Genomic DNA, 26,474 nt, shown 5'->3' with positions numbered 1-26,474 from the left:
TTTAAAATTTAAAGTTCCGCGAGAGGAGTTAAAATCTGTGTGCTAGCAGGAAATGAAATGTGGTGTTGTGCACTGTATAACGGGCAAGCACGTGAGCTCTGCTTCAGCAACAAAAAGCACCTTGTAAATATACTGGTGGTTATATTTTTTTGATCCTGCCATGTTGGAATCTGCAGCATTTTACAGGCACATAGTAGAAGTCTCATCTGTATTTGAGAGGATTTTATCATCGCTATTTTGAGCTAGTCTATAGAAGCAGGAGGAGAAGGACTCCTTCCCAGTAAGGACAGGATTTATGCATCCTTAATTTCTAAATATACGTTTAATTTTTGCAAAGCAGTAACTTTGTTGGGCCTCGTGTAAAGAAGCAATATTTGGAATAAAGCAGTAGTATTTTTATGCTGCCTATAGCAATTCAGCCTGCTTCTTTCACAAATATTTATATGATAGAAAACCTGGCATGCACTAGAGAGTAAAAAAAAAAAATAGATCAAACTTTCCACGTGCTTGTTCCTGCACTCCATTATTCAATCTGGGAAGTATGTCTATCTGTGAAACTTTATTACAAGGCACTTCTACTATTTCAGGATTATTTTTAAAATTGCAGTCTTTTTAAGGTAGTTGATTGGAGAAGATGGTTTATCTGTCTCGATAGGCACTTTATCATGGTATTTTGAGAATTAGAAGTTTGATCATCTGTTTAGTGTTAGAAGAAATCTTCACTTTGAGAAAGTATGGAGGTTTTTTGCTCTAGTTAAGGGAAGGGGGAACCCCTCTCTGGACAAATTCATTGCATGTGACTCTTTATGGTTGTATTTATTTGATACTTTTCACTGAAAATAATTATGGTATATGTGCTTTTTCTCCTTTAATGTGCAATGCATATAGTATTGAATTACAGTAGCCTGCATTTAATAGATTTTGGATAGAAAAATATTGCTGTAGATGGAATATACTTTTAGATTTAAGAAGAAAATTCCATGGGACATCTAAAAATTGATGATTTCCTATTAGTCTAATAAATTTACTGTTATGCTTGTTAATCTTAAGCTTGCACAAAGAGCATTCTATTTATGCTTTTGAAAATAAATTCATTACACTCATATAACGGTAAATATAAAATCACTGGTGCTTCCCCAACTTTTTTTTTTTTTGTTTTTAAATCATTGTTTAATGTGTTTAAAAGTATTTCTCAGTTCTTTCAGCTGCCAGCTGAAATGGTGTAAAAGTCCATTCTTTGTCTTGGGTACCATGTCCTATTTGTGAATTAGCAATTATCAGAAACATTTATCTGTCTGTAACTTGTTGAAAAGAATTCTGCACTGAGCTTCAAGCACTTTTCTAGGCATGTGTTGCCTGCATATAGGCATATTGAAAAAATTGCACAGGTAATTGTACCAGCATACCCACGTTGCTTCAGCCAAAGCCCTTATTTGTTAAAACACTGTTTCACCGTGCATTATCTTGTTGGAATGCATTAGATATAGTTCAGATTTATACTACTGTTTAACAGAAAATTAAATTGTATTTCTCATGACTGTACTTCCTTCCCCTTTGTTTCTGCTCCCCCTCTCCCCACATCTAATATAGAGAGCCACTTAAAATTCATTCAGTGGCCTCCATATGTAATAGTGACTCTCTTGTTCCTTTTATAAATGTCTAATAATTTTTTTTGGGGGGGGGGGGAAGGAGGGTGTCAAAAAGTTTGAGGTTTTTTTTTCCCTTGTTTTTCTAAACATTGCTTACTGGGCGCATATTTCGAGTTGTTAGTTACATGCAAAAGTGCAGTTTCCAAATGTTGAGTATTGTTGGTGAAAGTGGTTAAGGTGGTTTCAAAGTAGCTTATTTGAAGTCCTTGTATCTTTTTGCAGCAGGGAAAGGTGCGGGAGCAGCTGGGGTGTGGTGGGGGTGTCGCTGGCCAGGCCCACCCAGTGTGTTTGTGGGAAGGGAAGCGCTTTCCAAAGGGCCCTGTGCTCTCCAGCGGGCTGCAGAGACATGGCTGGAGAAGTGACGCCATTTAAAAAAAAAAACCAAACGTGCAGGCGTCAAGTCTGTCTTTCAGCATGAGAGTACAATTCATAGTTTGGTCAAATGACTGCTTCGTAAGAGCAAAAGTTGTTTTGTAGTGCAACAAAATTATTCAATACATTGTATTGACCTCTGCTGCTTTGAGGCAGCCTCATGGAGACTCCTAGCTCCCCTCCTCACAGCCTCCTTAAACACGATTTTTATGGAGGTTTCTGTTGTTTTATTTTAAATTTTTTTTTTTTTACCAGGGTATGTAGATTATCACTCACAAAAGTAGTTTGTGGGTATCTTTCTCCAGGGACAGCTGAGGTGCACAGGAGGAAAGGGTAAGGGTTTGGTAATCCATATCCTTGTCACATAAAGGAAGGTCAAGAGGTGGTGTCAGCTAGGGCTGCCATAAAGTTGAGCTGAATCTGGAAGACATGGAGTGTGCCTGGCTTGCTATTCAGGGCAAAATTCTTGGGCCCAGTAGTCACTGCATTCCAGCCTTTGCTGGATCTTCTGATTTGAAATGGGCACACCCAGGTTTGCAAAATTGCCTTCCTACCTGCTGTGGAAGGAAGCAAGGAGAGAGCCTGTGTGTGGCTTTCCTCCCCCCACCACTTCCCTGGAAGTATTTAAAAAACAGACCAGGAGATATGCTGTGGTTGAAAAAAAGAGCCCTGGTCAAGGTTTTCTTGGTGGAAGGGTGGGGAATTACTTTGGGGGAGGTGCAAAGCATTTAATAAGCTCAGGAGTAGATTCCTGACTTACTATTGAAATCTCGAGGGAATGCCAAAGGAATGCAGCATTTCTGCATTCAGACCCCTCGGTGTGGAAGAAGGCTATTGCAATATTTAAGGGTTTAGGTCACTTTATGCAGGAGTTAGAGGAGGCATTGTAATGGTTTTGACTGCGAGGGAAGGCAGGGCACCGTTAGTCACATCCACGCTCAGCTGAGCTTTCTCCCGAGGAAGCGGCGGGAGGGTGGTGGCTGCCCGTGGCCTACGTGGAACTTGTGGAGCGAGGCTTTGGGCACGGCCTCGGCGCGGCCCAGGAGCAGCTGGCATCTCACAAGGCGATGTAGGCTGCAATCTGATTATTCAAATGGCCCTGATGTCACTTGTGCGTAATGAGGGGGGAGGGCAGCCCTGGCTCTGGGCACCTGGGGTTGTGCTTGGCGCAGCCTCCCGGCCTGCCTTCCATGCCCAGGTGGGCTTCCCACCCAGACCTGACTGCTCTGCCTGCTCCTGGGGCCCTCAGGTACCTCAAATGCTCACAAACGCCTCACTTGTGCTAATCATGATGTGCTTTTCCAGTTGGAAGGCTGATTTTTTTTTTTTTTTTTTCCCCCCCACCTCGAGGTGGGCTCTTTGTTGAGAAAATAAATTCCCTGTGTCTCTTCTGGGGGATTTGTTTGGGAAGGGAGCAGGAGAAGTGGGTAACAGAGCTGCACCCTAGAGGTTATGCTGCTTCTTGGGGGGAGCAATGGCCTGCCAGCTGGGCTTCACCTCTGATGCTGAGGTGTCCAAAGGCTGATTTGAGGAAAACAGGCCCCAAGTCCCCCTTGCAGCCACCTGTGTTCCAAGAGTGACCATTAGATGGGAACTGGATTGTGTTGCTGATTTTCAGTATAATGAGGGCTTGTGTCCCATGTGCACAAGAAGGTGGGAAATGGTTTTGTGAAGCTAAAGTATTCATGGAGTCTGCAATGGTCATAGTTATTAAAAAAAATAAATTAGTGGCATTGATTTTTAGTTTTGCTTCTGTAAATATCAAGAAGGTAGAGATATGCTCAAAGAAGACATGTTAGAATATACACCTTTGCTGTATCTGCTCTCTTTTCTGTGTGCAAACTTACTAGTTTTGAGAGTGCAGGGCCAAAACTTTATGTAGTGACTTAAAGTTTTTATTCTGTTTCCACATTTGTTTTTGCAGATGTGAACAGATTTTTTTTTTTGTTTTAATCTTTGAAATTTTACAACTAGAGTGGAAACATCAGTTGTGACTATTCCTATACAGACAATGAGCTGTTATGAAAAAACTAGATAATCTTCACCAACCGTGTTAACTGTTACATTGTGGGAAATTTAATTTTTATAGTTCCTCGTGCTGTTTGATCATTAATTAAGAAAAAATCCCTTCTTGCTGCAGTTTTTAAAAATCAGCTGGAACACATGAAACACAGCTGTAAATGTGTGTCCTGAAAGGTTGGTTCTGTTCTCCTTTTGCTAACTTCCCTTTACAGAAGGTAGCCTGAGAAATATACGTGTAGTGGACTTTAAATTGTGCATAGATATGGTAAATTTTAAAGGAGTGGAATAAAAAATAATATTTTGGAAGTGTAATTCAAGGGTAGTAAAAATATGACCAGGAAATGTTTAAGATTTTTTTTATCATTTCTCCCTTTTTTTCCCTTCAAGCATGGGGTAATAACATTTTCCACATTTTTGAGACCTTGAAGGTGGCATTTTTATAAAATGGGGCTGTGTGCATTTCAGTCACTCTTTTAAGTGCAGAGCATAGGACTCTACAGTGCTGGAGTCCTTTCATGGCTTCTGGCTAGCTACTGGGTGGACTTCAAATGCTTAGTTTTGACCTGAAAATTTTTGAATGGTCTAAGATTTACCTACCTAACAGAAACTGTGATGCTTCCCATAATGCCTGTGAGAGAGGGGCCCAGGCAGAATTAAAATACACCTGATACTTAGCCATGGACAGGGCTAGTCCTTCAGGGAACCTCACACAAAAGATTCTTCACTCCTTAAACCTGTTCCTCTCCTTAGGGTCATTTTATCTTTTAGTGTTTTATTGTCCTGTGATTTTGGTGAAAAATACGTAGTGGCATGGACCACAGCTAAAGACAGTTTGTTCTGGTGAGTTCATCCTTAATGAGCTCAGTGAGACAGGGACAAGACAACATTGATGTAGGACCTTTTTTTTTGTCATTAAGTAAATGGATAGAGAACACCTGCAAAAATGGAATGCTCTAAAATCTAAGTATGGGTGAAAACTTCTTGCTTTGTATATAGAGGGGGATGGATTAGAAAATTTGAATAGGTTTGATCCGTTTAGCAATATCAAGGTGCTTTACATGGTTCTAGAGTGTTTCAAGACCAGTTTATTTTAATGCACTTTTATTTTCATATGCAAAATGTCTATCTCCACATGAGTCCATTCTTCATCTCTAATGATGGAGAATATAGAACTATGTAAAGTTATTTGCTAATTACTGTTGAAAGCTAAGATAAACCCATAATTTTCCCTTATTTTGTCTGGAATCATGATGGAATCAAATACTTGAGCATTATTTTATAGTTTTAGTCTCAGGCTTCCATACTTTTTCCTTTATTTTTTTTTTCCTGGGCATGTCAAATGTAGGCACTTGAATTCCTTTTCACCCTGTATCTTTGCTGGATGAGTGTTACCTCTGCTGTCCAAATGAGGAAAATATCTTGGATGTGCCATCCAAAAATCTCCCTGTGTGTCTGTGTTGGGGGTGTGCTGGGGAGACCAGATAGCCCAGTGCTTTCTGGTGCTACCCAGGCTCTCTGGGCATGTCTGTCCATCTGGATACTTCAGTGATGGTTGTTCCTTGTCATCAACGGGAATGTGTGATTTGGCTTTGAAAAATTTGTGTGCGGGAGCAAGAGCTCCCGTGTTTTTGTGGTAAGTATCAAAAAATTGTAATTTTGTACTATCTCCTGGTTTTGCTTCTTTCCAGATCTGCAATATTGGTTTGTGAGTGTGTCTTCAAAGACAGATATATTTAACACAGAAAGAAATCTTGATATATGTAGTGGAATACTTAGCAAATGAAGTCCACATTAATCAATATTAATTGACGCTAGTAAACCTTAAAATACTGTATATGTAAAGGCAGTAAAAGAGTGGTGCCAAAAAAGGTGGTTTTCCAATTTTTTTTTCTGCCAGTGCATTGAAATTTCAAAATGAAAAATTGCAATATTAATTGTTATTTTGCTGACTCGTATCACTGTGACAGCTGGCACAAGAGGAACCTATAGTATAAAATGTCTCCTGTTCAGCACAGCCCCAGCAGCCATGTGCTTCCCCCATAGCCTGCCTCTTCATGGTGCAGGGGAATCAGCATCTGCTCAAACTGTCCTTCTGCAGGCCTGAATGAATGGAAAACTGCCACTCACATGCAAAATGAGGTGCTCTGTGCTTTTAATTAAGTCAAAATTTGGATACGATCACAAATAATGAGTCAAAGGAGGGATCTGAGTCTTCTTGGGTATGGGACTAAGTACAGAAATGAAACTGCCTTGAAATAGAGAATCTTCAGCTGGGAAGGGCTTTACTCCATTTTAAATTTTTTGGTGTCTTGATTATCTTGTGGCTGTAGCCTCTGCATTATTTCTCACCAATCAGTGGTTTCTAAGAGAATGTGTATGTATATGTGTGTCTCTCATGTGTGTGTGTATATATATAGCCACATATGCATTTTAAAAGATTCTATTACCATAAAATAATTTGCAGTTTAAGAAGGGACCAGCTAAAAATATCTAGAGAATTTATAAAAATAGTAAGGTTGGGAGTTTTTTTGGTTTTCTTTTTTTTTTTTTCCTAGTACCAATACCCTTGAACGCAACTGGAGCTGAATGTTCACTTTTGAAAGATTAACTTTCATGCTCAGCTGAACTTTAGGAATGTTATTTTAAAATATGTAGTCTACACCATGTGTCTAATGCATTTTTCCTCTTTGAAAGTAAAAGTGTTTTATTGTTTTGGTAAATTGTTTTCTAATTTTTAAATGTTAAATATACACGTTCTGTGTGTTTTCCCTCAAAAATGGAGCTCACTTCACCTTAATGGAGCATTAAAAATTGTAGAGCAGAAATCAGAATTCCCAGTAAAGGGAATTCTAGTGTGTGTGTGAACAGAAATTTCTGTTGGAAAAAATAATAAGCTTAAGTTATTAGTTGGATTTGCAGTTACTTATTTTCCTGAAATTTCATATTAAAGCGCGGTCAGAGATGGAGTAAAAACCTTGTTGGGCTTGGATTTGGAATTATTCATGAAATATCTAGCATGGATTGATGGAGGTCGGGTGCTAATTTTCCAGGAACAATCAGGGCAGGAGGGCAGGGCTGGGGCAGTCCCTGCCCCGGGTGAGTTGTGCTGTGCAGGTGCTCCACACAACTTTCATCCCAGATCCTGCTCCTGCACTCTCTGCCCCCCTCCCCTGCCCTCAGAGGGAATCCTGAGCCCCCAGTGTGCAGCAGGGAGACTCCTGGAAAACAGAGGTGACAAAATGTCTCTGGCTTTGGTAGGGAAAATGCAAGTATCTAGCAAAGGCAAAAGACACAGTCATTTGTTTGTGTTTTCTTAAAAAAAAATAAAAAACAATCAAAACAGTAGTTTTAAAGCACTTACAGAACAGATAATCCAGAAATTTAATTTTGGTGATAGAGTGGATTATTTGGTTTATAAGCATTGGGGAAATTCTGTGCTGTGGTGGCTTCCTGGTTATCATGGAAGAATAGTTCAATTTTTCCTCCTACATCTAAAATAAAAATTTCAAAGAAGAGTCTCTTTAGGACAAAACATACTTTATGGGATGCTTGAGGAATTTAGGTAGTACTTTAATCTACGACAATAGATTATATTTATAATGTAAATATTATCCTTTTTTAATATTCTGATATACCTGCTTTAAATGATTTTCTGGTGAAAGTTTGGTGGCAAACTTATGCAGGTAATGGCTAGGGAAAAAAAATTGTCTATCTTGGACTATTGCAGCTAACTTAGAAGTAATTTTTCAAATGACATTGCTAACTGTGCACCAGCTTGCACAGGCTCCCCTCACCATTGAGCTGCTAGTTTGTTAGAGTTATGTACTTCTGTGCTGTGGAGAGCACAGGAGTCTTTCCTACCAGGGCAAGAGGATTCCTGAGTGAAGCACATCTTTCTTCATGGCAAACCATTGCTCTGGGGCACAGAGGGAGCTGTTCACCAGGGCCAGGCCAGAGGGGTTGGATGCTGAGAGTCTCTCGATCTCAGCGGGTGCTGGGGCTGATCAGCAGCAGGAGCTCTCACACGGTGAGGTTTGTGTTAACAGGAGCTTGATTACTGAAACGAGTTCTAGGTGGTGGTGGGCAGCAGCCTAACTTGGTGCGGTGCTAACCAAAAGTGTTAAAAACTGCCATTGCTGGTCAGGAGGCACTACTGCTGACCTGAGAGAAGTGCTGGGTATCTCAGTACTTGTTTGATACTTGACTGTATGAATTTTCTACATGCACAGAAGCTTTTAACATAGGACAAGAAATAATTGAGAAATGGACAGCTCTTACTGTTGTTTTTTTTTTTTTTTTTTTTTTTAAATACTGTGTAGTCATTACTAAATTTCTTTTCAGAGTTTAATTCTGGAACTCAGTAGGAGTGGTGTAAAATTTTTCTTGTCCTGCTAATACTAGTTCATTTGAAGATCCATCAGAATGCTTATTCCGCTAAAATACTTAAAAAAAAAAATCCACCCCCAAAAGCAACCAAACACACCACATTGTTGTAATTGTCAGAAAGTAGAGAATATTTTTTTATTAAATACTAAGATATTTTTTTCCTCAGTGATGATTTGAGTCTTAATAGCAAATGGTGAGTTTCTGTTCTATTTGATGCCTTGCTCAGGGCTGCTGCTTTTTGTATTTATTTAGAGTGTATTATACACCTCTATTCAGAAATGTTCTTTTTTTTTTCCTGTCATGCACTTGAGAGAGGATTTTTATAAATCATGTGATTTCTTCCCATTCTTTTGCACTGGCTAGTCTTAAACAAGAAGTGATTGTTGACATGTAAATATGTCCCAAATTCTGCATTTAACATAGTATGATAAGCTTTAGATAAAAGTGGTGGACACGCCCTTTGTGCAACTGGGTTTTGTGACAGTTGTTCAGTTGAACTCAAAGCACGAGCAGAATTGTGTTTAACCTGTTTATAGTTGAAGCTACCAATTTTTTCTTGGAAGTAGTCTTGGGAAAACAGTTTGAAGACTTGTCATTAACTGAAGTCTTGAAATTATAAGGATTGCTCTACCTTTGTGTTTGACTAGCTTTGTTAAAATCACAGCATTTCATTCAGTGGCCGCGGTTGGGTTTTGCCTGCCTCTGTGGCAAATAATGAGCTTATGCATATTGCTTTTCTTCCTGGCCCTTGGGCTCACGTCGCCTGATCCACAGAGTTCACCCAGAATGACTGTTGCTGGTTTTGCACACGCTAAGCTCAGCATCTTAACGTGAAACTGAGACTTCTGCTCGGATCCAGCGCCGCACGCGTGGTTATTTCAGCCTCCCGCTGCATGGCAGGGCTGTGTTCTGTGTTTTGTGCTGGAACACTTCAAAAAATGGTTTTTCAAATCAAAGTTGAAGTTGAGGTTAACTTTTTAAGCTAGATTTCCACCGCTGGTGGAAATCACATGTGATTTTTGTATTCCAGAAAGCCTCTCTTTGACATAGTTCTCCCTTGTGTCACCAGATGTGTCATTTTGGGTGGTACCTTTGGACAAAAAGGGCAGTAAAAGGAAAAAAAAGGGCAAAGCATGGAAAAGTCTGTCCAAAACTTAACCATGTTTTACCATGATGAAAGGCTACAAATTCCAAATGGCATTAGAGCAGTGATAGTTTTCTGGAGGTGGCTGCGGTGTGTCACTTATCTGTTGAGACTGGGGTGAGATAAGGAGAGGATGATCTGGTTTGAGGGGGGCTGAGGAGGTGCCCTGATCTCTTTTCCCTCTAACATCCATCCCTGTGAACTTCCCTTGCTCTCTGTGTGTAATGTGTATGTGGCTGTGAAGTATTAAAGCATGTCTTTGAGGTTTGGGGGAGGCAGTGATTGCTTTGTTTTGGGGTTTTTGGTATTCTGGTTCTGGTTGTTACTGCTAGTTTTGTCTCATTGCATAGTCCAGCTCTAGGCATGAAGCTGGTGCCAGCATCATTTGAAATAAGTTGAATTTTTTGGGGGATAATGGTGGGAAGTAAAGATGCACAAGCAGTAGTGTTAGCAAAAGGTGATCAGTAACCCCCAAAGAAGGGTGACTTACATCTGTGGTTAAATATCTTACAACACCACAATCTTCCTTAAGCTTCTTTTTTTTTTTTTTTTTTTGCTATTTTAACTTTCTCCAGGTCTTTAAAAAAATGTTCTTAAATCCTGAGTTGCTGGGTATATCTATATCCAGGTGGAAAGGCTGAATTTAGAAGCTCTGAGAGACATATTTAAACTATGCTAAACTGTGCTCTCAGGTAAAAGCAACTCAATCTGTTTGTGGGGGCAAGTACCACCTAATTTGGGTATCTCTGTTTATGAATCAGTGCCATGTGATTGTAAAAATAAGATAATTACTATCTTGTGTGATAATAAGCTTGAACATCTGTATACAAACTAAAGTCAAACTAATTATCTGCTAAATAATTTATTAAATGTGGTCAAAATTATCATCTTAGTTCGTATGAACTTTGCTCATAATCTTAATTTAAATACCCAGCAAAATGCCATGTCTTTGAAAACTGCAACTTACTAAATGCAAATAATCTTAACGCTAATAATGATTAACTTATAAATTATACTTATGATTTAACTGGTTAGCTGTAGCATGATATAAGCATTTTCTCTTCTTTAAGAGTAACTAATCAAAAATTACCATTTTGCTTAGTTTAATGTGAAGTGAGTTAAAACAATGTCAATGTTAAATGCTCTGTAAAGAGTGTACTTTCCAGTGCAGAAATGTAAACTCTATTTTTTGTTCTCTGGTCATGGCAGTGTATTCAAATCTACAATGACTGTGAAAAAGTCAGTGCTGTCTGTGAAATTCATCCTCAAAATCTGATGCTATATCCTGTTTTCTGTGAAAAAGAAATTAAAAAAAAAAGAAATTATTTACAAGGTGATAGTATTATCCTATAATTGCTCTATATACCACTAGCTAAAGTCAGGGTAAATTTTTTAATAGCATTACTAATGTGGAGGAAATGATTATATATTAATTGTAAATGTTGCTAAAGAAAATACACTCACACTTCTTATATACAAACAATTTTTCAGAATAACTTCCCTTTGAAAGAAACTGTAGAATTGAAATGTTGCATAATTTAAAGTCAGTGAACAATTGAATTTTAGTTGTTGACTTTTCCAGTTGAACAGAATGAAATGATACTCTAAGGCTTTAATCAAGCCCTGGTATGAAAGCTCAGGGATTGCTTTCATATATTATACTATGTAAGCCTGTGTGCACTAATCAAAGCTGCTATGACAAAAGCACAGAAGATTGTTTTGGTAATTCTTAAAAATGAAGTTCAATGCAAGATATAATTAACAGCATTTCTATTAAGTCAATATAAAAATATAAAATATTGCAAAGGACTGTTTACACACAATCTGTGGTGCTTTAACTATGGCAGTACAAATTATTTACTGTGCATGAGGATTTACTGGTATAGATATACTTACCCTGAGCAAACCTATTGCTCATAAAAAAAAAAAAATTACATGGTTATTACTGCATAGATTCACTTCTTAAAATATGTCAGCTAGAGAGCTAATTTTTTTTCAGTAACCAGTCTTTAGATCACACCTTAATATATAAAATATTGCTTATGTGTGCAAGGTGTGTCTCTTTAGTTCTATGTACCAGCTGAAGGATGGCACATTCTATTCTTCAAGGGTGTAAAAAGGGTATAAAATTTTTTGATGGGAGACTGTGCAGGTCTTCTAAATAACATGTTACATTTTTCTGAAAGTACAGCTATGAAATAATTTCATTTGGTGCTCTTCTCTGCACAAAATTTTTGTGCAAGTGAATAACATTGAATTTGTGGAGGACAATTCCTCAGAGAAAATTACTGAAAAAGTGAAAATAATGTTTGAAAACCATACACCAAATTTGTTTCTCTTTGCAAGTAACAAATAATAGAAGTAAGAAGTAACAGAAATATAGAGAAAACAATAGCATTTAGGAAAGAAATTAGGAAATGCATCTATTGATATTCAGCATAAAAATGTCAAGTTCAAACAGCAGAGTGGTCACTTCTGATGACTTTTGGGTTTTGCCAGGGCAGGTGCAAGGAAAGGAAGCTGTTTGGTGGTGAGAGTGCAAACCCTAAGGGTTCCAGCACTCCTCTGGTGAAGGTGTTATATCCCATCTGATTTAGGTCACTTAATCAGTTTAAGGCCACGTGGAATTGCCATTAGTAAGGGACAGCCCTTGAGAGCTCTTCTTGCTGGTGTTCTGTAAGTTCAACAAAGTGTGCTGGGGAAATGATGGCTAGAGCATCAAAGTGAGAGTTGGCATCAGTGCAGTCTTGGCTACAGCATGCATCAATTTATACTTGAAAAGTTTGTCTTAAACTTGTGTTAATAAGGCTTATTGTACTGAAGCTGTTTAGATAGAAGAACTTACTTATTTTAAAGATGATGGGAAAACAGTAAGCTAGACATTTCTGATGTAAAACTGGTGGAGTATTCTACTTTTTCTCCTGTTAGTGTCGTCTAGAAGATTTAAAAGAAACAGTTTGTCTTTCCAGCAATTTAAAATTTTTTCTTGATTTGCCTTGAGATTGAAAGGTAGAAATTATTTTTAATTTAACAAAAAAAAAAGTTTTGTCATGTGAGCAAATTACCTGCAGGTCATGTTCCGGATTTTGCTGGAACATCAGATGACGAGCATAGTATCTTTCAAATGCTCAATTATCATGTCAGTCTAAGCTGTCCTCTTGCAAGTAATAAAAATGGAAGTTTCAGTCAGTGTGGATGCAGAAGGAAAGCCATGCATGCATGTGCACACACACACACTCTAAATACTTTGAGTGGCTCTAAACACTGGAAAGAGCCTGATACCTGCAGCTCCATTTGTAAGTGTTGATTTGCTCTGTGCATTTGTTAATTTTACTTTTGGTGTATTTTGTTCTTTTAAGCACTAGGACTATTAATATTTTTAGATATTATCATATATACAGTTGCCTAAATGAAGTAGTTTGCCCTTGTTTCTATCCTTTTTTATCGTGGAAGAGAGTTGAAAATGTCAGGGAGCCAGTATGGTAGCTGAAGTTCACATCTACACTTAAAACCAGACTAAGAAAATATTTCACTTATTCTAGATATAGCTGGTAAGCTTTTTGAAATTAGATGGTGTTTTCAGCAGCATGAGTGTTTGTGTTTCCATTTTCTAGACCCCACAGGAATCTTTGTTTACGGAGATCCTTTTTTAGGAATTGGACATTAATTTGTGTCAGTTTTTGTGGAGTAGCCTGAGAGAGGCAGTGAGCAGGCTTTTCTTTAAAAACTGCATGAGTAGGGTGAAACAGCGAGGTGGTGGTGAAGTGGGGTGAGTCCCTCAACTACCCTAATGCCACACTCAGTTTAAGTTCTGAAATAGCTTGTTCTCATCCTGAATGTTTTAAATCTGATATTTGATAGTGCAAAAAGAAAAAGTAGCAAATGCTGAGACTGTGTAAAAGAGGTCTTGCAATTAAATGTTGTAAGTGCATAGGAGAGCAACTCTTGCTATTTTGTTTCCCCTCCACTCCCTCCCCTCCCACAACTGAATTTGTTTAATCTGGAGGGTACAGTGAACTCAAATTGAGTATGAACAACTGTAGTTTCCCTTAAGTGTGACCTGAAGGAGACCAAAATAGGTTGTGCTCCCTGTCTATCGCTGTGGTGTCAGGAATCTGGGAAGCATTTCCCATGTTCTCTGCACACACGGGCTCGTGGTTGAGCAGTTGGTCTCAGCAGCATGGTGGCTACTGAATTCGTCTACGAGTGCTGCTAATTTTATTTGGATATTTCAGTCTGAGAAGGGTGAATCACTGAGTTATTGTTAGATGAGATCTAATCTGGTGCCATACCTCCCGTACCAAAAAAAAGTTGCCAAAATTTTACATAGTATGTGCTACGTGTTCCTTATTTCCATTGGATTTCTACTGGTTTGCAAACTGTTGCCGAGTAAGAGATGGTAGTAGGGAAGAGGTGCAAAACAAAAACAGTGCAAGGCTTTATCCAGCAGCTACTTAGAACAAAGTATCTTGTTGGCTTTTTGATTATTGCAGTCTGGTACCTTTTTTTTGCTTCAGAAATGACTCTGAAGTATCCTTCATCTTTCCTTTTTGCTGCTTGGGTTCTTTAAAGGGAGCTGAATTCACTGGAAATTACAAAAAAAAAAAAAGATAAAAGAATTTTTTTTTTTTTTGTAACCTGCTGCTCCCTAGCCCCTTGTGTGGCCACGTACTGCAGGGGAACCTGATACAAATTTCGGTCTGGGGCTGCTTCTTACAGCTGATGTAGATTTTCTTAGCTGGTTCATAATGGAACTAGTGACTGCTCCAAGTGGCAGGGCCCTGTGGGCACTAGGAAAACAAGTGATGGGAGAGAAGAGGCCTTTGGCTATTTTGGTGGCTGAAGAAAATGAGGGGTGTGGAGAAGAAAGGAAAAAGCTGAGCACAGTGTTCCATTAAGAATATTAAGTAAACAAAATATTTGTGCATGCTTAGAAGTCCTTTTGCTTTTAAAGGTGATTATTTTCAATCCTTTGTGCACCTCATGTGTATTTTCACTTTTGTCTATATCCCAGTTAGTAGCGAGTTAGTTGTGTGGTGAGAGAATAGATGATAAGTGACCATAGCTTGAAAAAGTTTGGTCATCAAAATCAGCTTCATAGTAGAGTTGTTTAAGGAATAGAGACCCCTGCTCAGAGGAGGAGGGAAAGAGAGTATGTGACATTTGGAAAAAAAAAACTTACACCCCTACCTCACCCCAAAAAGAGGGGGTGGAACCAAAGAAAACCAACCCAACCATAAATGTCACAAGCCACAAAGATGAAAAAAGCCATTTTTCTGAAGGGCACTAAAACTTGCCATTAGATTTAAAGCAGTGTTTAATTCTTTACTAAAAAAAAATTAAAACTTGACAACCTTTTCTGTTAACAACACCTGAAAAATGGAAGTTTTTTTCCTTTTTAATGAAAAATTCAATGTTAATATGGCAATGGCAGAATCTTCAGAATTTTCTTTTTAAAGTGCCTTTATGGTCCACTCAAGGGAACTCACAAATAATAAATATAAGCTTTTAGTTTAATTAGTGATGTGAAGAATTGTTGGGCTAAAACCCAAAAGCAGATGATAACAGGTGAGAGCCTACTATCCAGGTAATCCACTCAAACACAAGAACCGCAGCTGGGCTTACGCTGCTCGGTGTGCCTGCTTTGCGCGATGGGGCTTGGACGTGCCCATACAAACCTTCTGGCTGCCCTTGTGGAGCTGGCAGTCCATTCACAAAGCTGCAGGTTCCATCAGAGTGCCCGAGTTACTCGTGCAAGGAGAGGGCGGCTGGGTGGGCTGGTGGCTTTGGGCGCGGAGCTGGCACTGCTGGCCCCGTACATGGCAGTGCTGGCCCCGTGCGCGGCTTTCCGATGGCTGGCCCCGGGCAGAGGTAGTAAACAAACCCCGTGTTTTGCAGGCAGTGGTAGGAAATTTGATCATCAGCACAGAGGGATCTGTGAGGTAATCCAAGAGTCATATTTTCATTCTGAATGCTGAGATAATGCACCTCTGCGAAGCGGCCGCTTTGCTGGGCTGTATGTGCGAGATGAAAGGGGAAAAGTGTAGTTAGGAGCCAACTATTGTGTCTTGCGTGGGCTTTGGGAAAAAGTTTTCTTTGTCTAAATTTTATGGAAAATCCTTATTCTGAGCCATAGTATAGATTGCTTTTAAATCTGGGTCTGGGATTAAATCAGTCAACACAAAGAGAAGTATTGCTGCAGTTTGCCTGTGGCTTAGCCAAGTTTTGTCTGCTTGAATTGCTGAATTGGGTCTGAAATTGGAGCAATAACATTTCCTCTTCAAGTATTGTGCTGACCAGATCAGTGTGTAGAAATAAAAAGTGGTGATGTTTCTTAACAATTCAGTATTTGAAACCCTTCTCCTTTATTCTAGGGTAGGTAAGTTGAAGATGAACTGGCTGTTTCATGAGCTAACAGCTTGATTAGACAAAATATAGTAATGGTGCCATCAGGGTGCCTTGTAATATAGACTAGAAATTAAATACCTTTTAATATAAGTGATATAAACACCTCTGTTTATCACTTAACTGAACCTGAGTTTGTTTTTGAAAGAAATTCAGAGTACCTTCATTTAAGGTAGGAAGTGTGATCATTTGGTTTTGTATTAGTCAGAGCTAATTTTTAGGAAAAAAACACGTTGAGATATCTAACTGCATGAGTATATGCATACAAAATTTCATAGATAAAGATGGCTTAGAATATCCATTCAATAAGCTTTATTTTAATGGACTTCTTGCTGTTTATGAGGTACTTTCAGGAGTGAAATGTGAAAAATTTAGAGTGAAAAGATTGCTTAAGTCCAAGAAATTTCAGTGTGAAGCGTGGGGCAGGCAGAGACTGCAGCACCTCTTGCAGGACAAACCACTCCAGTGGCTCAGTCTGTCATTACTTCCACTTACCATAAAGAAAATAATGACAATTCCCCCTCCCACACCCTGTAACTAGAAAACTACTGCTTTTTCCCCCAAGTGCACTGATCTGAATTGAGAGTTAAGGATTATTTATTTTGTCCTGTACACGTGGCTGCTTTTTTTTCCCCTTTCTTCCCACTAGAAGTGTGTTAAAAACACTGATTCACTCTGTTGTGCCCAAGCATCAGCTACTTGAAGCAACCTGAGGGGGAGAAACTAATGTACTCTGTGTGGGGGTAGCTTTTGTGTGGGATTTTCCCTGCCTGTTTTTATTTTGCTGGCTGCAGAGTAAATAATAAGACACCTCTTTCCCTTCCCCTATAAATTCAGTTGATTACCAGCAGTTTTCCATTTGGCTAGGAGAGTTGCTAACTTTGTTTCCATGGCTGTTCCTGTCAGGACTTTTCATACAGAACTCATTTCTTACCGTATGGCGTTACCCACACTCCATAGAAGGTTTTTTGCTGTGTGGTGTTTTTTTAACGTTTCATCTCCAGCTGTCTATGTTCAGTTTGGGTTGTCAGTGAAGGAAGGCTGAGAACTGACAATTTTTGTCTTCCTGCCATTCTTTGGAGCTCGGGGAGAAGAGGGGTTGTTTTGGTGAGTGGGTTTGCAGTGGCATCACATGTAGCTGTCAGAGCTGGGGCACCACAGGCTGGGAGGCAGCACTGGGGGTACCAGCCTTGGTTCTGTGGGTATTGGCACACTCTGCACCTGTGCCAAGACTGTTCCAGGTAACCAGCATGGTTACAGACCTAGAACACAGGAAATGAATAAGCTTTTGCTCTTTGCTTGCTCTTAAGAGTGGCAAAGGTAGACCATTTGCTTTCTACCCCATAGGTATTGAGTTCAAACAGTTCAATGGACTAAGATTGTGGATGTTCACTTGATCTGCTTTCAAACATGTTTAAGTCTTTTTCCATAGGCTCTTGTTGAAAAGGAGTATGTTTGTGCTCTGTGGGTTTAAGGCATTAATGTTGTGTGTAGTTCATATGGCTGCTGAAATAAGAGACTATTAATGGTGTTATTGTTGAGAAATGGGAATTAAGGAGTAGGAGACAGCATGTCTCTGGGGGGGAGGGAGGATGGCAAGAAGGGCTCTGGTGAGAGTGTAGGTACAACCGTGTGGAAGTGCAGTCACTTTGATACTTGCATTTGTTTCCCTCTGTAAAATGTTCACACATCTATGAGATAAAAAAAAAAAATAGCGGGGACTGTGAGCAAAAGCATGATACTTTATTCTTTGCTTTATAATTGTCTATCTTCTCTTCTTTAAGATTGTTTTCCCCTATGGGGAGGTGCAATCTGATGTGATTTGCCTTTGCTAAGTGTCATATAAAATACAGAGTGAGATTGTATTAGTGAAAGTGTACAGTGAGGCTTAATACAGGGAGGCAAAAATAGACAATTTTGACACCCTTTTAACTTACTGGGAACTTGATCTATTGAAGGAAGAGATCCTGGTGTATATATTGAAGGCAGAGAGAGAATGAAAGGGTATACATAAAAGTGACGAAGAAAAGCCACAATTTCAGCATTTTCTTTCTCCCACTACCCTCTTCGTAAGACATATTTAGTATTGTTTCATATGTGTAGAGGGTTCCTGTGGGCTGGAAGCCCTGGGTGTCCCTGCACATGTTTGTTCTGCGTATTGATGTATGAGAGGTGGCCCCTTCAGAGATCACTAAAATGGCTTTTAGTAAATTATCCATCTTTGTGGCACTTTGCCCTTTCCGTCTCTGTGCACACATGTAGCACAAATATGTTGATTTTGCCTGGTGAAGGGGCACAGTGGTGGCTGCTTGTTTTACTTGTTTTCAGTGTTGCAGATATATTTGTGTGCCCCAAATACGAAGCTCCAGAAGAAATATGTTGGCAAATGGTTGTCAGCAGTGGCTTAAAGCAACTGAATTCTCTTACCAGGATAGTACTTGAAAAGAAGAATCAGAATGTGTGCAATTCCTCTTAAGGAAAGTAAATTATTGCCAAACAATTGCTTATGGAGTACAGAAACCAGAGAAGTCTCTTTTCTTACCCAAAACACTTTTTATTAGGTATCTTTGAAAAAGAGAAATGAGTGGGAATACCTGTTCACATTCTGTGGACATAAGTAGCTTTCCAAAACCTTAGTATTATACAGAGCACAAACCTAATTTGCCCAGACTTTTTTTTTTTTTTTTTTCAGTTGACATCTATTTGCAATATCTATTTAAAATGGGAGAAATGAATTAAGAAATCTGCTTAAACTGGAAAAAGTGCATACACAAGTCTTATGTGAGTCACATTGATGAGAGGTGCTGGCACAGTTTTACTAAGAATTTCAGACTAGATGGGCTAAATATTAAATGAAACTGAAGTGTAATAAAATACCTTCATGGGATGAGAAAGGACTGGTTTTTGTTTTACCCACTTGGTGTGAGTGTAAGTAGTCATAAAGTAACAAAACTTGAGATTATTTCAAAGCAGAACATAACAAAACCTATGTAGGGTTCTGCTGCCTGGCATAAAAAAGCTTTAGGATCTTTGCATATTTCTACTTCGCTGAGGAAAACAGGGTGATGAGGAAGATGGAAAGCATCCTGAAAGCGCTAACTGCCTGAGATGGGAGTGTTTTTCCAGGAAGATACTCTATACTTTTTCCTTTCCCCCGCCTATTGAGTGGAGTTCTGACCCTGTGCAAGGAGTGCTTGCAGAAATCAGATCGCATCCTCACGGAAGCAGCTGCAGCTCCGTTAAACTCAGTCAGGATTTGTCAGCTTCACCCCTTTCCCTCTGCTACACTTTTGCACTGGGTTTGGGGTTTTCCCGAGGAGCTGCAGAGCCGGTTTCCCGCGGGCGAGCAGCGGAGCGGGTGCCGCTCGCATCCCTGTGTGCCGAGCGAGCGGGAGGAGCGATCGCGGGCGGGCGGGAGCCGCATCCGCGCCTCCGGCCCCACGTGCGGGACGGGAGAGCTCTGCTCGCTGCTCCTCAGCCCCTGCGAGCACCGAACAGCCGCGTCCTGTCCAGCCCTCCTTCCTGTGTGCACAGCTACAAGCTTTGTGGGCTTGTAGGCGTCCTTAAGGAATGTATTAGGACTTCTCTAATAGCAAACGAAATGGCAAAATCTCAATGTGTCCGTGATCTTATGCAGGTTCTGTGTGATTCCTCTCTCGGCCATGCAAAGCTTTATTCAATTATATTTTTCCCCCATGGCTAATTGCGATACAGAAATAGTGAAATAAAAAATTTCACATGCAGCGGTAAACAGCAGATTTCAAACTTGTGCACTAGGTGGCAAGTTAAAATTACTTGCAGCCAAGAAACTGATGAAGGTACAAATAGCTCCAAATTAAGTGGTGTGTCTATAGCTACTCTTGTACTTTTGAAGTGACCTTTCAGTTTTGTACAATAGGTGTCTCACTATTGCCATAAATTGAGGTGCACAACAGGACTGTACCTGTTTTGTACTTAGCTTGCCGTTTTCTTTTGCTGTTTGTGAATGTGGCAGGGGAACCAGTAATTTTAAGGTGACATTTCTTCCTTGCTTGTGTCCTTTCCTTCTCCTTTTCAGAATGTTCAAGTTATTTCTGGGCTACAAATGTTGGCTGGCTAAAGTTTTAAATTGTATCAAACTTTTTCAGTCCCTTGAAGCCACAAGGGGAAGGAAAAAGCCCAGTGCCAAACCTTGTGCTAGTCCTTAGCATTAGATGATTAAAAGCACAGATTGCATTTTTTGGTCCATCATTTGGGAGTCGAGCAGTAGAGAAGATTTTCAGAAGGATTTCCTTCTGAAATGAGATGTGACATGGTAGCTTTGTTAAACTTGTATAAGTGTTTCTGGAAAGGACTTCCTCCCCTCCAGCCCCTTCTCACCAGTGGATGTCCCCTGTTCAGTGGGAGCATTGGTGGCCAAACTTGGGTGTGGGGCTGGGGTGAGACCTGCTGTGGGTATGGGGGTGTTGGGCTTGGGTCCTTCTGTGAATGGTGCTCCCTGCTAGGAAACTCATGAATTTTAATTTGAATCTACAAGTCTGAGAGTAATGGCACAACATGCTTGAAGCACATTGAATAGTGTATTGGCTGCCAACTTTGTGGTTTGGGGTTTTACTGTATTAAAATTGCCCAGTATTTTTAATGTTGTATGCACATCCCCTTTTATGTTCTACCTCAGGATGCAAGTTCCAGGTTGCTGTGTGAGATTATTTTGATGTTTCAGAGCAGTATGTCACTGCTTTAGGGTGACTGTTCTGCAGCAGTATCACTAGCTGAGATGGTGGTCTGAGAGAAACTTTGCAGGTTTCAAGGAAATGTTCTGCTCTCTCTATTACAGTGAGGCAGCTCCTGACTTTCCCTGCTTTACTGAAAATGAAACCTTAACAGGGTTGTGTGTGGTTTGTGTTTTCGTTCTCCCTTCCTTGCCTATTTATATGACCAAATTCTGAAGTCTGCTCCTACTTGCTTGAGAGGGAGTGAAAACAGCTGAGAAATGCTACAAAACTAAGGCCTGATTCTGTTTTCTGGCCAAATCATGTTTGTTGCTTGATCCATGGTAGCTGTAGTGTTGGGGATGGCACCTCCACATGAGGAGCAGTTCGGGCAAGTGGCTTTGTGCTATAACCTCTGCTTGTGCCTTGAACAAAGCCTGTGGGGAAGAGCGTTTTAAGATGTAAAACACTCACTGCAGGCCTGGGTAGGTGGTGGTGTTAGGGAAAGGAGTGTATTTTAAAAGGATTTGGGGGCGAAAAGGAAAGCTTTTGATTTTATTGCTAGACAGGAACATCTCAAACTTGTTTTACTTGAAGACTTCACTGGCTTGTATAAATGTAACTGTTATTAAAAAATCCTTAAAGTGTTAAGCATTTTTTTCTGAGAGAGGCCATTATTGAATAATTAAAATGTGAGGTAGAACTAAGTGTTTGAACACAAGACACTTATTTTAGCTGCTTTGGTGTACCAAAATGCAGTTGAGACTTTTGAAGTCTCTGCTCTCTCTTGTCCCCTCTCCCTTCCCCAGAGCTCCCCAGGATGGTCAGGCTGACCCTACTGGCTCAACATACCTGAGCCTAGCCGAAACTGTGTTAATCTACACATTCTTGTAAATCCCAAGGGGTTTGTGGCATCTCTGGCATTTATTTGTTCTCTCACTTTGGGGGAAGGGAGAAGACAAAGGACTTGGCTGTGAAGGCAGCCAGCACACTGCCAGGCTTTGCAGCAGCACTTCAAAGTGAATGTTTTGTTTAGTAGATAAGTGAAAACTGATGTAAATTTGGGGTGAAGATACAATAAATTTACTGATTCTTACCCTTTCCTCCCAATAAGGAATGAAGAATGTTAATCATGTAAATATTAGAAAATAGTCCATCATTAGATTAATGAAAAGCTTAATATTAAACCAAATGTATTTAAATTTGTATTCCTTACCTTGAAGGATTGTGACGTTGTGATGTATTGTCTTGTTGAATTATAAAAAACAAAATAACAAAAACCTCTTCAAGTGTGTAAAGGAGAACCCAGTACTAATACATGGGATCATCACACCCATTTATAACAGAGAATTAGATACTGAAGGCCTTAAAGCTAAAATAGAAATACTCTTCAGGAAAAGTGGAGGCTTCATGAAATGTAACAGCTGTCAAATGTGTAACAAGTATTTCTGTAACAGTTCTTTGGACTTGAAATGGTTTTGACCTGACATTCCCCTCTCGGCGATCTGTTGGTTTTTTTGAATTCTGTATTTGGTTTTGCCCCTTTTAGTATGACAGATGCTAAAATGTATGACACTGCTATGTATAGTCTATCTTGCAATAATGTTTTCTCTGGGTTTTTTTTAAAACTATTTTCTTTAATTTATCTGCAGGAGTCGGAAGCTTCAGATCAGGAATATCCCGCCTCACTTGCAGTGGGAGGTAGGAAGTTACTTTAAAAAAAAAATTATTTTTGCTTAAAAACTATGCTTCTGTTTCTCTCTTTATCCACAGGACTTTTCCCCTTCCCCCACCTTCCACTTGCGTTGCACACACCACCCATTCTGTTCCGGGGAGAAATCCTTTGGAAGAGGGAACAATAGAGCCTTCTAAGCAATTCAGATAACTGCCTTCATTTCTGTTTTCCAAGTTAACCATAAAAAATGTTGAAATGGATTCCTTGGTGAATGCTGACTTCCTGATGCAGTCACTCTCTTAGACTGAAAGCTCATCCATTTTGGACCTTGCTGGTGTTTGGTGTATGAGTTCAGCAAACTTAATAAAAGTTCTTATTTAAATAATTGGTCAAAAACTTTTACAGAAGCAGAAATTTAGTTCTGGTCCCTCTTTGGGTGTTGGTGTTTTGGGGGACTTTTATTTTCCTTGCTCCTCTTTATTGGTGGCATTGTGGCAAATTGTTTGTTCACAGTATTCTGATTATTGGCTCTCACCAGTATAATATGTACTTGCTATTTACACTCCACTAATAGTGTTCTAATTTTTGCAGTAGATTGCCAGCTGTGAGAACAGATAAATAAGTTTTCTTTACTCTTTTTTTCTGCCTTGTATATGTCTAAAATGTTTTTTCAAGTTTTATTAGTGTCAAGCCATCCTCCTGCCTGAGGGGATTTGGAGGGTGGTGGTTTTGGGGATAAAGCTCCTGTAGCATTGTTCTCCACCTTGGTCTGTTGCCTTCATCTGACTTTCCATCTGCAGCTACTTCTTTGTTTGCACTGCCTGATTGCCTCCTAGCTTTGAAGGAAAATGGAGGCACTGGTCTGTTGAACCAAGGCTGTCACCACAGGGTCTCTGTCAGGTATCACAGCACCTCTCACTGCTCCAGCCTGCCTTTCTGCTGCCAGCTGTCCTTTGAGCTTTTCCTCTGCACCTCCCAAGCCTTGCACACTCCTCAGCTTACCAGTATCCACTTGGTATCTCTTATTTCAATTTCATAACTGCTTTTTTATGTCAAACTTCTGGGAAGCATAGTAATAGAGATGGTTGAGGCTGACTAATTTGAAAATGAAGTTATTTTTTGGTACAAAATTCCTCTGAGGATTTTGTGTAGGAATAGTAAGTATCAGAGCAGAGGCATACAACTCAGATGTGAATAAACAGATGTTTAACAGAAGTGCTGAGTAGTTAAAAGAAGAGCAGAGTACTTAAAAATGCTTCTACCTGCTCATGACTCCTTACACATGTAGCTGATACTGCTAGTATAATACAGGTATCTAACCTGTTTCCCATTTGATTTCTGACTGAAATGATCCCTCTTCTCTGTGGTTGCAGTTTCTGTAGTGACATCTGGTCTCAGAGAGATATTTTCTCTGCCCATCTTTTTAAAAACACTTTGTCTTCCTAAAGTTCCCAAGGAAGAGCCTAAATTGTCCCTGTTAAAATCATCTCAGCATTGCCTACATGCTCTAAAGTTACTTTTACAGACCTGACCCTTTGAGCACAGAATTTATAGACCCAAAAGTTTCTACAATACTTTTTTTGCATTCTCCTGCAACACCAGAGTTGCCTGGCAAGTCCAGTTTGTACACTAACTTCCTAAAACTTTTCTTTGTAAATGCTGGTGGTCTGGCACCTCTGCACTCAAGCAGGTAAGCTTTGTCTGTCCTTAAAATAGTAGTGCTGATAAAGTACAGTGACTGGTGATTGAATTCATCAGAGAATTGTCCTATGTCAGTTTACCTTGGGTTCTGGTATCTTGTTTTTGGTGTTAAAATCCTTGAAAAAACTTCCTTTGAACCCTGTAAGAAGGTTTTTGATGATTCCCCCTTAAAACAAGTCTTTCTTAATGGAGAGAGTAGAAATGTATGTGTTCAAAAAAGGTATTTATATTGAAGCAATGTTCTTGCAGAATATGTTCTGAGTGGATGGTATGTGAGTGTGCATGTGTAGCAGCTGGAGTGATTTTACTTAGATTGTGCTTTATAGTCCCTCTGTGCCAATTCACTTGCCTCATCACCCCTTTGTTAATTGCTTGAATCAAGACTGATTTCTAATAGGTGTGAAATCCTTAGAACCAGAGCAAAACAACTGATGAAAGAGGTCTTTAGGTTAGTTAGTCCAGCCCTCATGTATGTTCCAGATTGAAATACAAAACACACTTTGTCCTCTGCAGCACCTTTCCTTTTACTGTGACACAGGATATGTGAAAAGAACAGCAGATTAATGTTCCTGTGAACTGTTTTACCCCAGTAAAGCCACAATTCAAAAGGTTTTGGTGCCATCCTTTGCAAAAGCTGTAGTAACTATCTTGTTTTAATTTTTTTTTCTTTATAAGAACAAGCTCTTTATAAAAAGCCCATGGGAGTGCCCCTAGAAGTCAGCGTGCTTGCCTCTGGTTCTGTGAGTCACAGCTGTCCTTGTGGCCAGGGTGTCACACAGTGGTTCCCACATGCCTTGGGCCATGTGGGACTGGGACCAGTGAGGACCTCTGTGCACAGAGATGGCCCTTGGCCCATAACAAAACACCCACAGGGCCCTCTTTAAAGGGATGCATCTATAACATTTTTAAATACAGCTCATCTGGAACAGAGCTTGGTAGCAGCTCCCACTTCTGAGCACCACAGATGAGTTTTGCATCCTGGTTTCCAAAACCAGAAAAATTTTCAGGGAATACTGAAGGTTAATTTGAACTGAGAATGTTTTGAGTTCCATCACCTGAGGAAGGTGCCCCACTGTTGATATAGGTCCTTTGTTCTCCATGTAGGTAGAAGCTGGCTTTTGAGATTTGTGGAATGCTGGAGTAAATCTGTTTCTGGTGAAAACCTAGAAACCATTCCACTGGTGTACCCTCTTATCTTTCTAAGAGACGTGCATGTCTATTTAGTAAAATTTAGTGCCATTAGTAGAAAAGAAGAGAGAAATCATTTAGTGATAAGGAGATTTTGACTTCCCCCTAGATGTAACTGTGTGTCCTGAAAACTCATGGTAAGGCACTTGTCCCACAGTTATTCTATATAGATTGGGAAACAGTGGGTATAAATGGCCAGAGAGTAACAAGACTTGTCAGGAATGAAGTTATTGAAATTCAGAGTAGCTATTTGCTTTTCTGAGTGTCCCTTTTGACAAAAATATTCCAACTAGTGTTCTCCTTCATGTAGGTTGACATTACTGATTAAAATATGACTCTCAAAAGCAGTCATAGCAATTGGGCTTGTTTCCTCTGTGTTATGTAAGCCCTCACTATGCACTTATCAGACCATCATGGTATAGGCAAAAAAGGTAAGATAACCCTTTTAGACTGTATTCAGAGCTAAGTGGTGGAGAAAAGGGCAAATAATGAACTGCTGTAATCTGCTGAGTTACTACTTTGAAGCAAAACCGTAAGGTTGCTATCCTGAAGAGCTCACTTGAAAAGTGCAGCTGTAAAAGATAAAATTCTAATTTATTCCAAGTCATTCAAGGTTAAGTTTGTACAGAACTTGTCTGGTAATTAATTTGAACTTCACAAGATTTTTGGCAAGATTCTGTAGGTTTCTGTATGTGTGGGTTGGGTACTCTTGTGCTCCTTGCCCAGATAGGAGAAGCTGGAGGTGGAGGGAATACAGCATCTCTGTATGAGCTAAGAAAATATAGAAGTTGCCTTAGACTGTGGTTGGGGTCTGGACTGATAAAGGGTCAAGTTTCTACTCATCCATGAATTCACTTGCATCTTGCCCCTACCCTCACTGGGCTGTCTCTGAGGATTCTGGATCAGTGACTGGTTCCATAGAAGCATAATGACTTCTGCATGTATAATCTTCCTTTTAGGCTGCTTACACATAATTTGCCTATAGAGGTTATTGTATCCATAATTTGTAATTTGGAGCACTCGAGCATGATCAGATCTTATTGTTTAAATAAATCCTTTTATCTTGTTGCAAAGTCTCTTTTGTGAAGCAAATTGTCAAACAGTTAGTGCATCACTTTTAGTGCTAATATGTGGGTAGTAACAGTGTAATATGTAGTGGTAGTACTCTTCCCCTTTGCTGTCCTCATTTTTGAAATACAGAGCCCAGACTGATGCTAAGAATCATGACCAGTGAAGGATTT

General features: G+C 39.7%; 1 protein-coding gene across 1 annotated transcript in view; it reads left to right on the top strand.

The window, feature by feature from the left end:
• The window catches only part of IGF2BP3 (insulin like growth factor 2 mRNA binding protein 3), a 112,378-nt gene that overhangs the window by 2,556 nt on the left and 83,348 nt on the right, over positions 1–26,474 (top strand). The window contains exon 4 of the mRNA XM_059487476.1: positions 22,322–22,370. Within this exon, the coding sequence (XP_059343459.1) occupies positions 22,322–22,370 (49 nt within the window). The remainder of the gene's footprint in view (positions 1–22,321; positions 22,371–26,474) is intronic.

This window comes from Ammospiza nelsoni, chromosome 1, assembly GCF_027579445.1.
Source record: "Ammospiza nelsoni isolate bAmmNel1 chromosome 1, bAmmNel1.pri, whole genome shotgun sequence".
Lineage (NCBI taxonomy): Eukaryota > Metazoa > Chordata > Aves > Passeriformes > Passerellidae > Ammospiza > Ammospiza nelsoni.
Note: the sequence above shows the minus strand (reverse complement) of the source record. Positions and strands in the feature narration are given on the sequence as shown.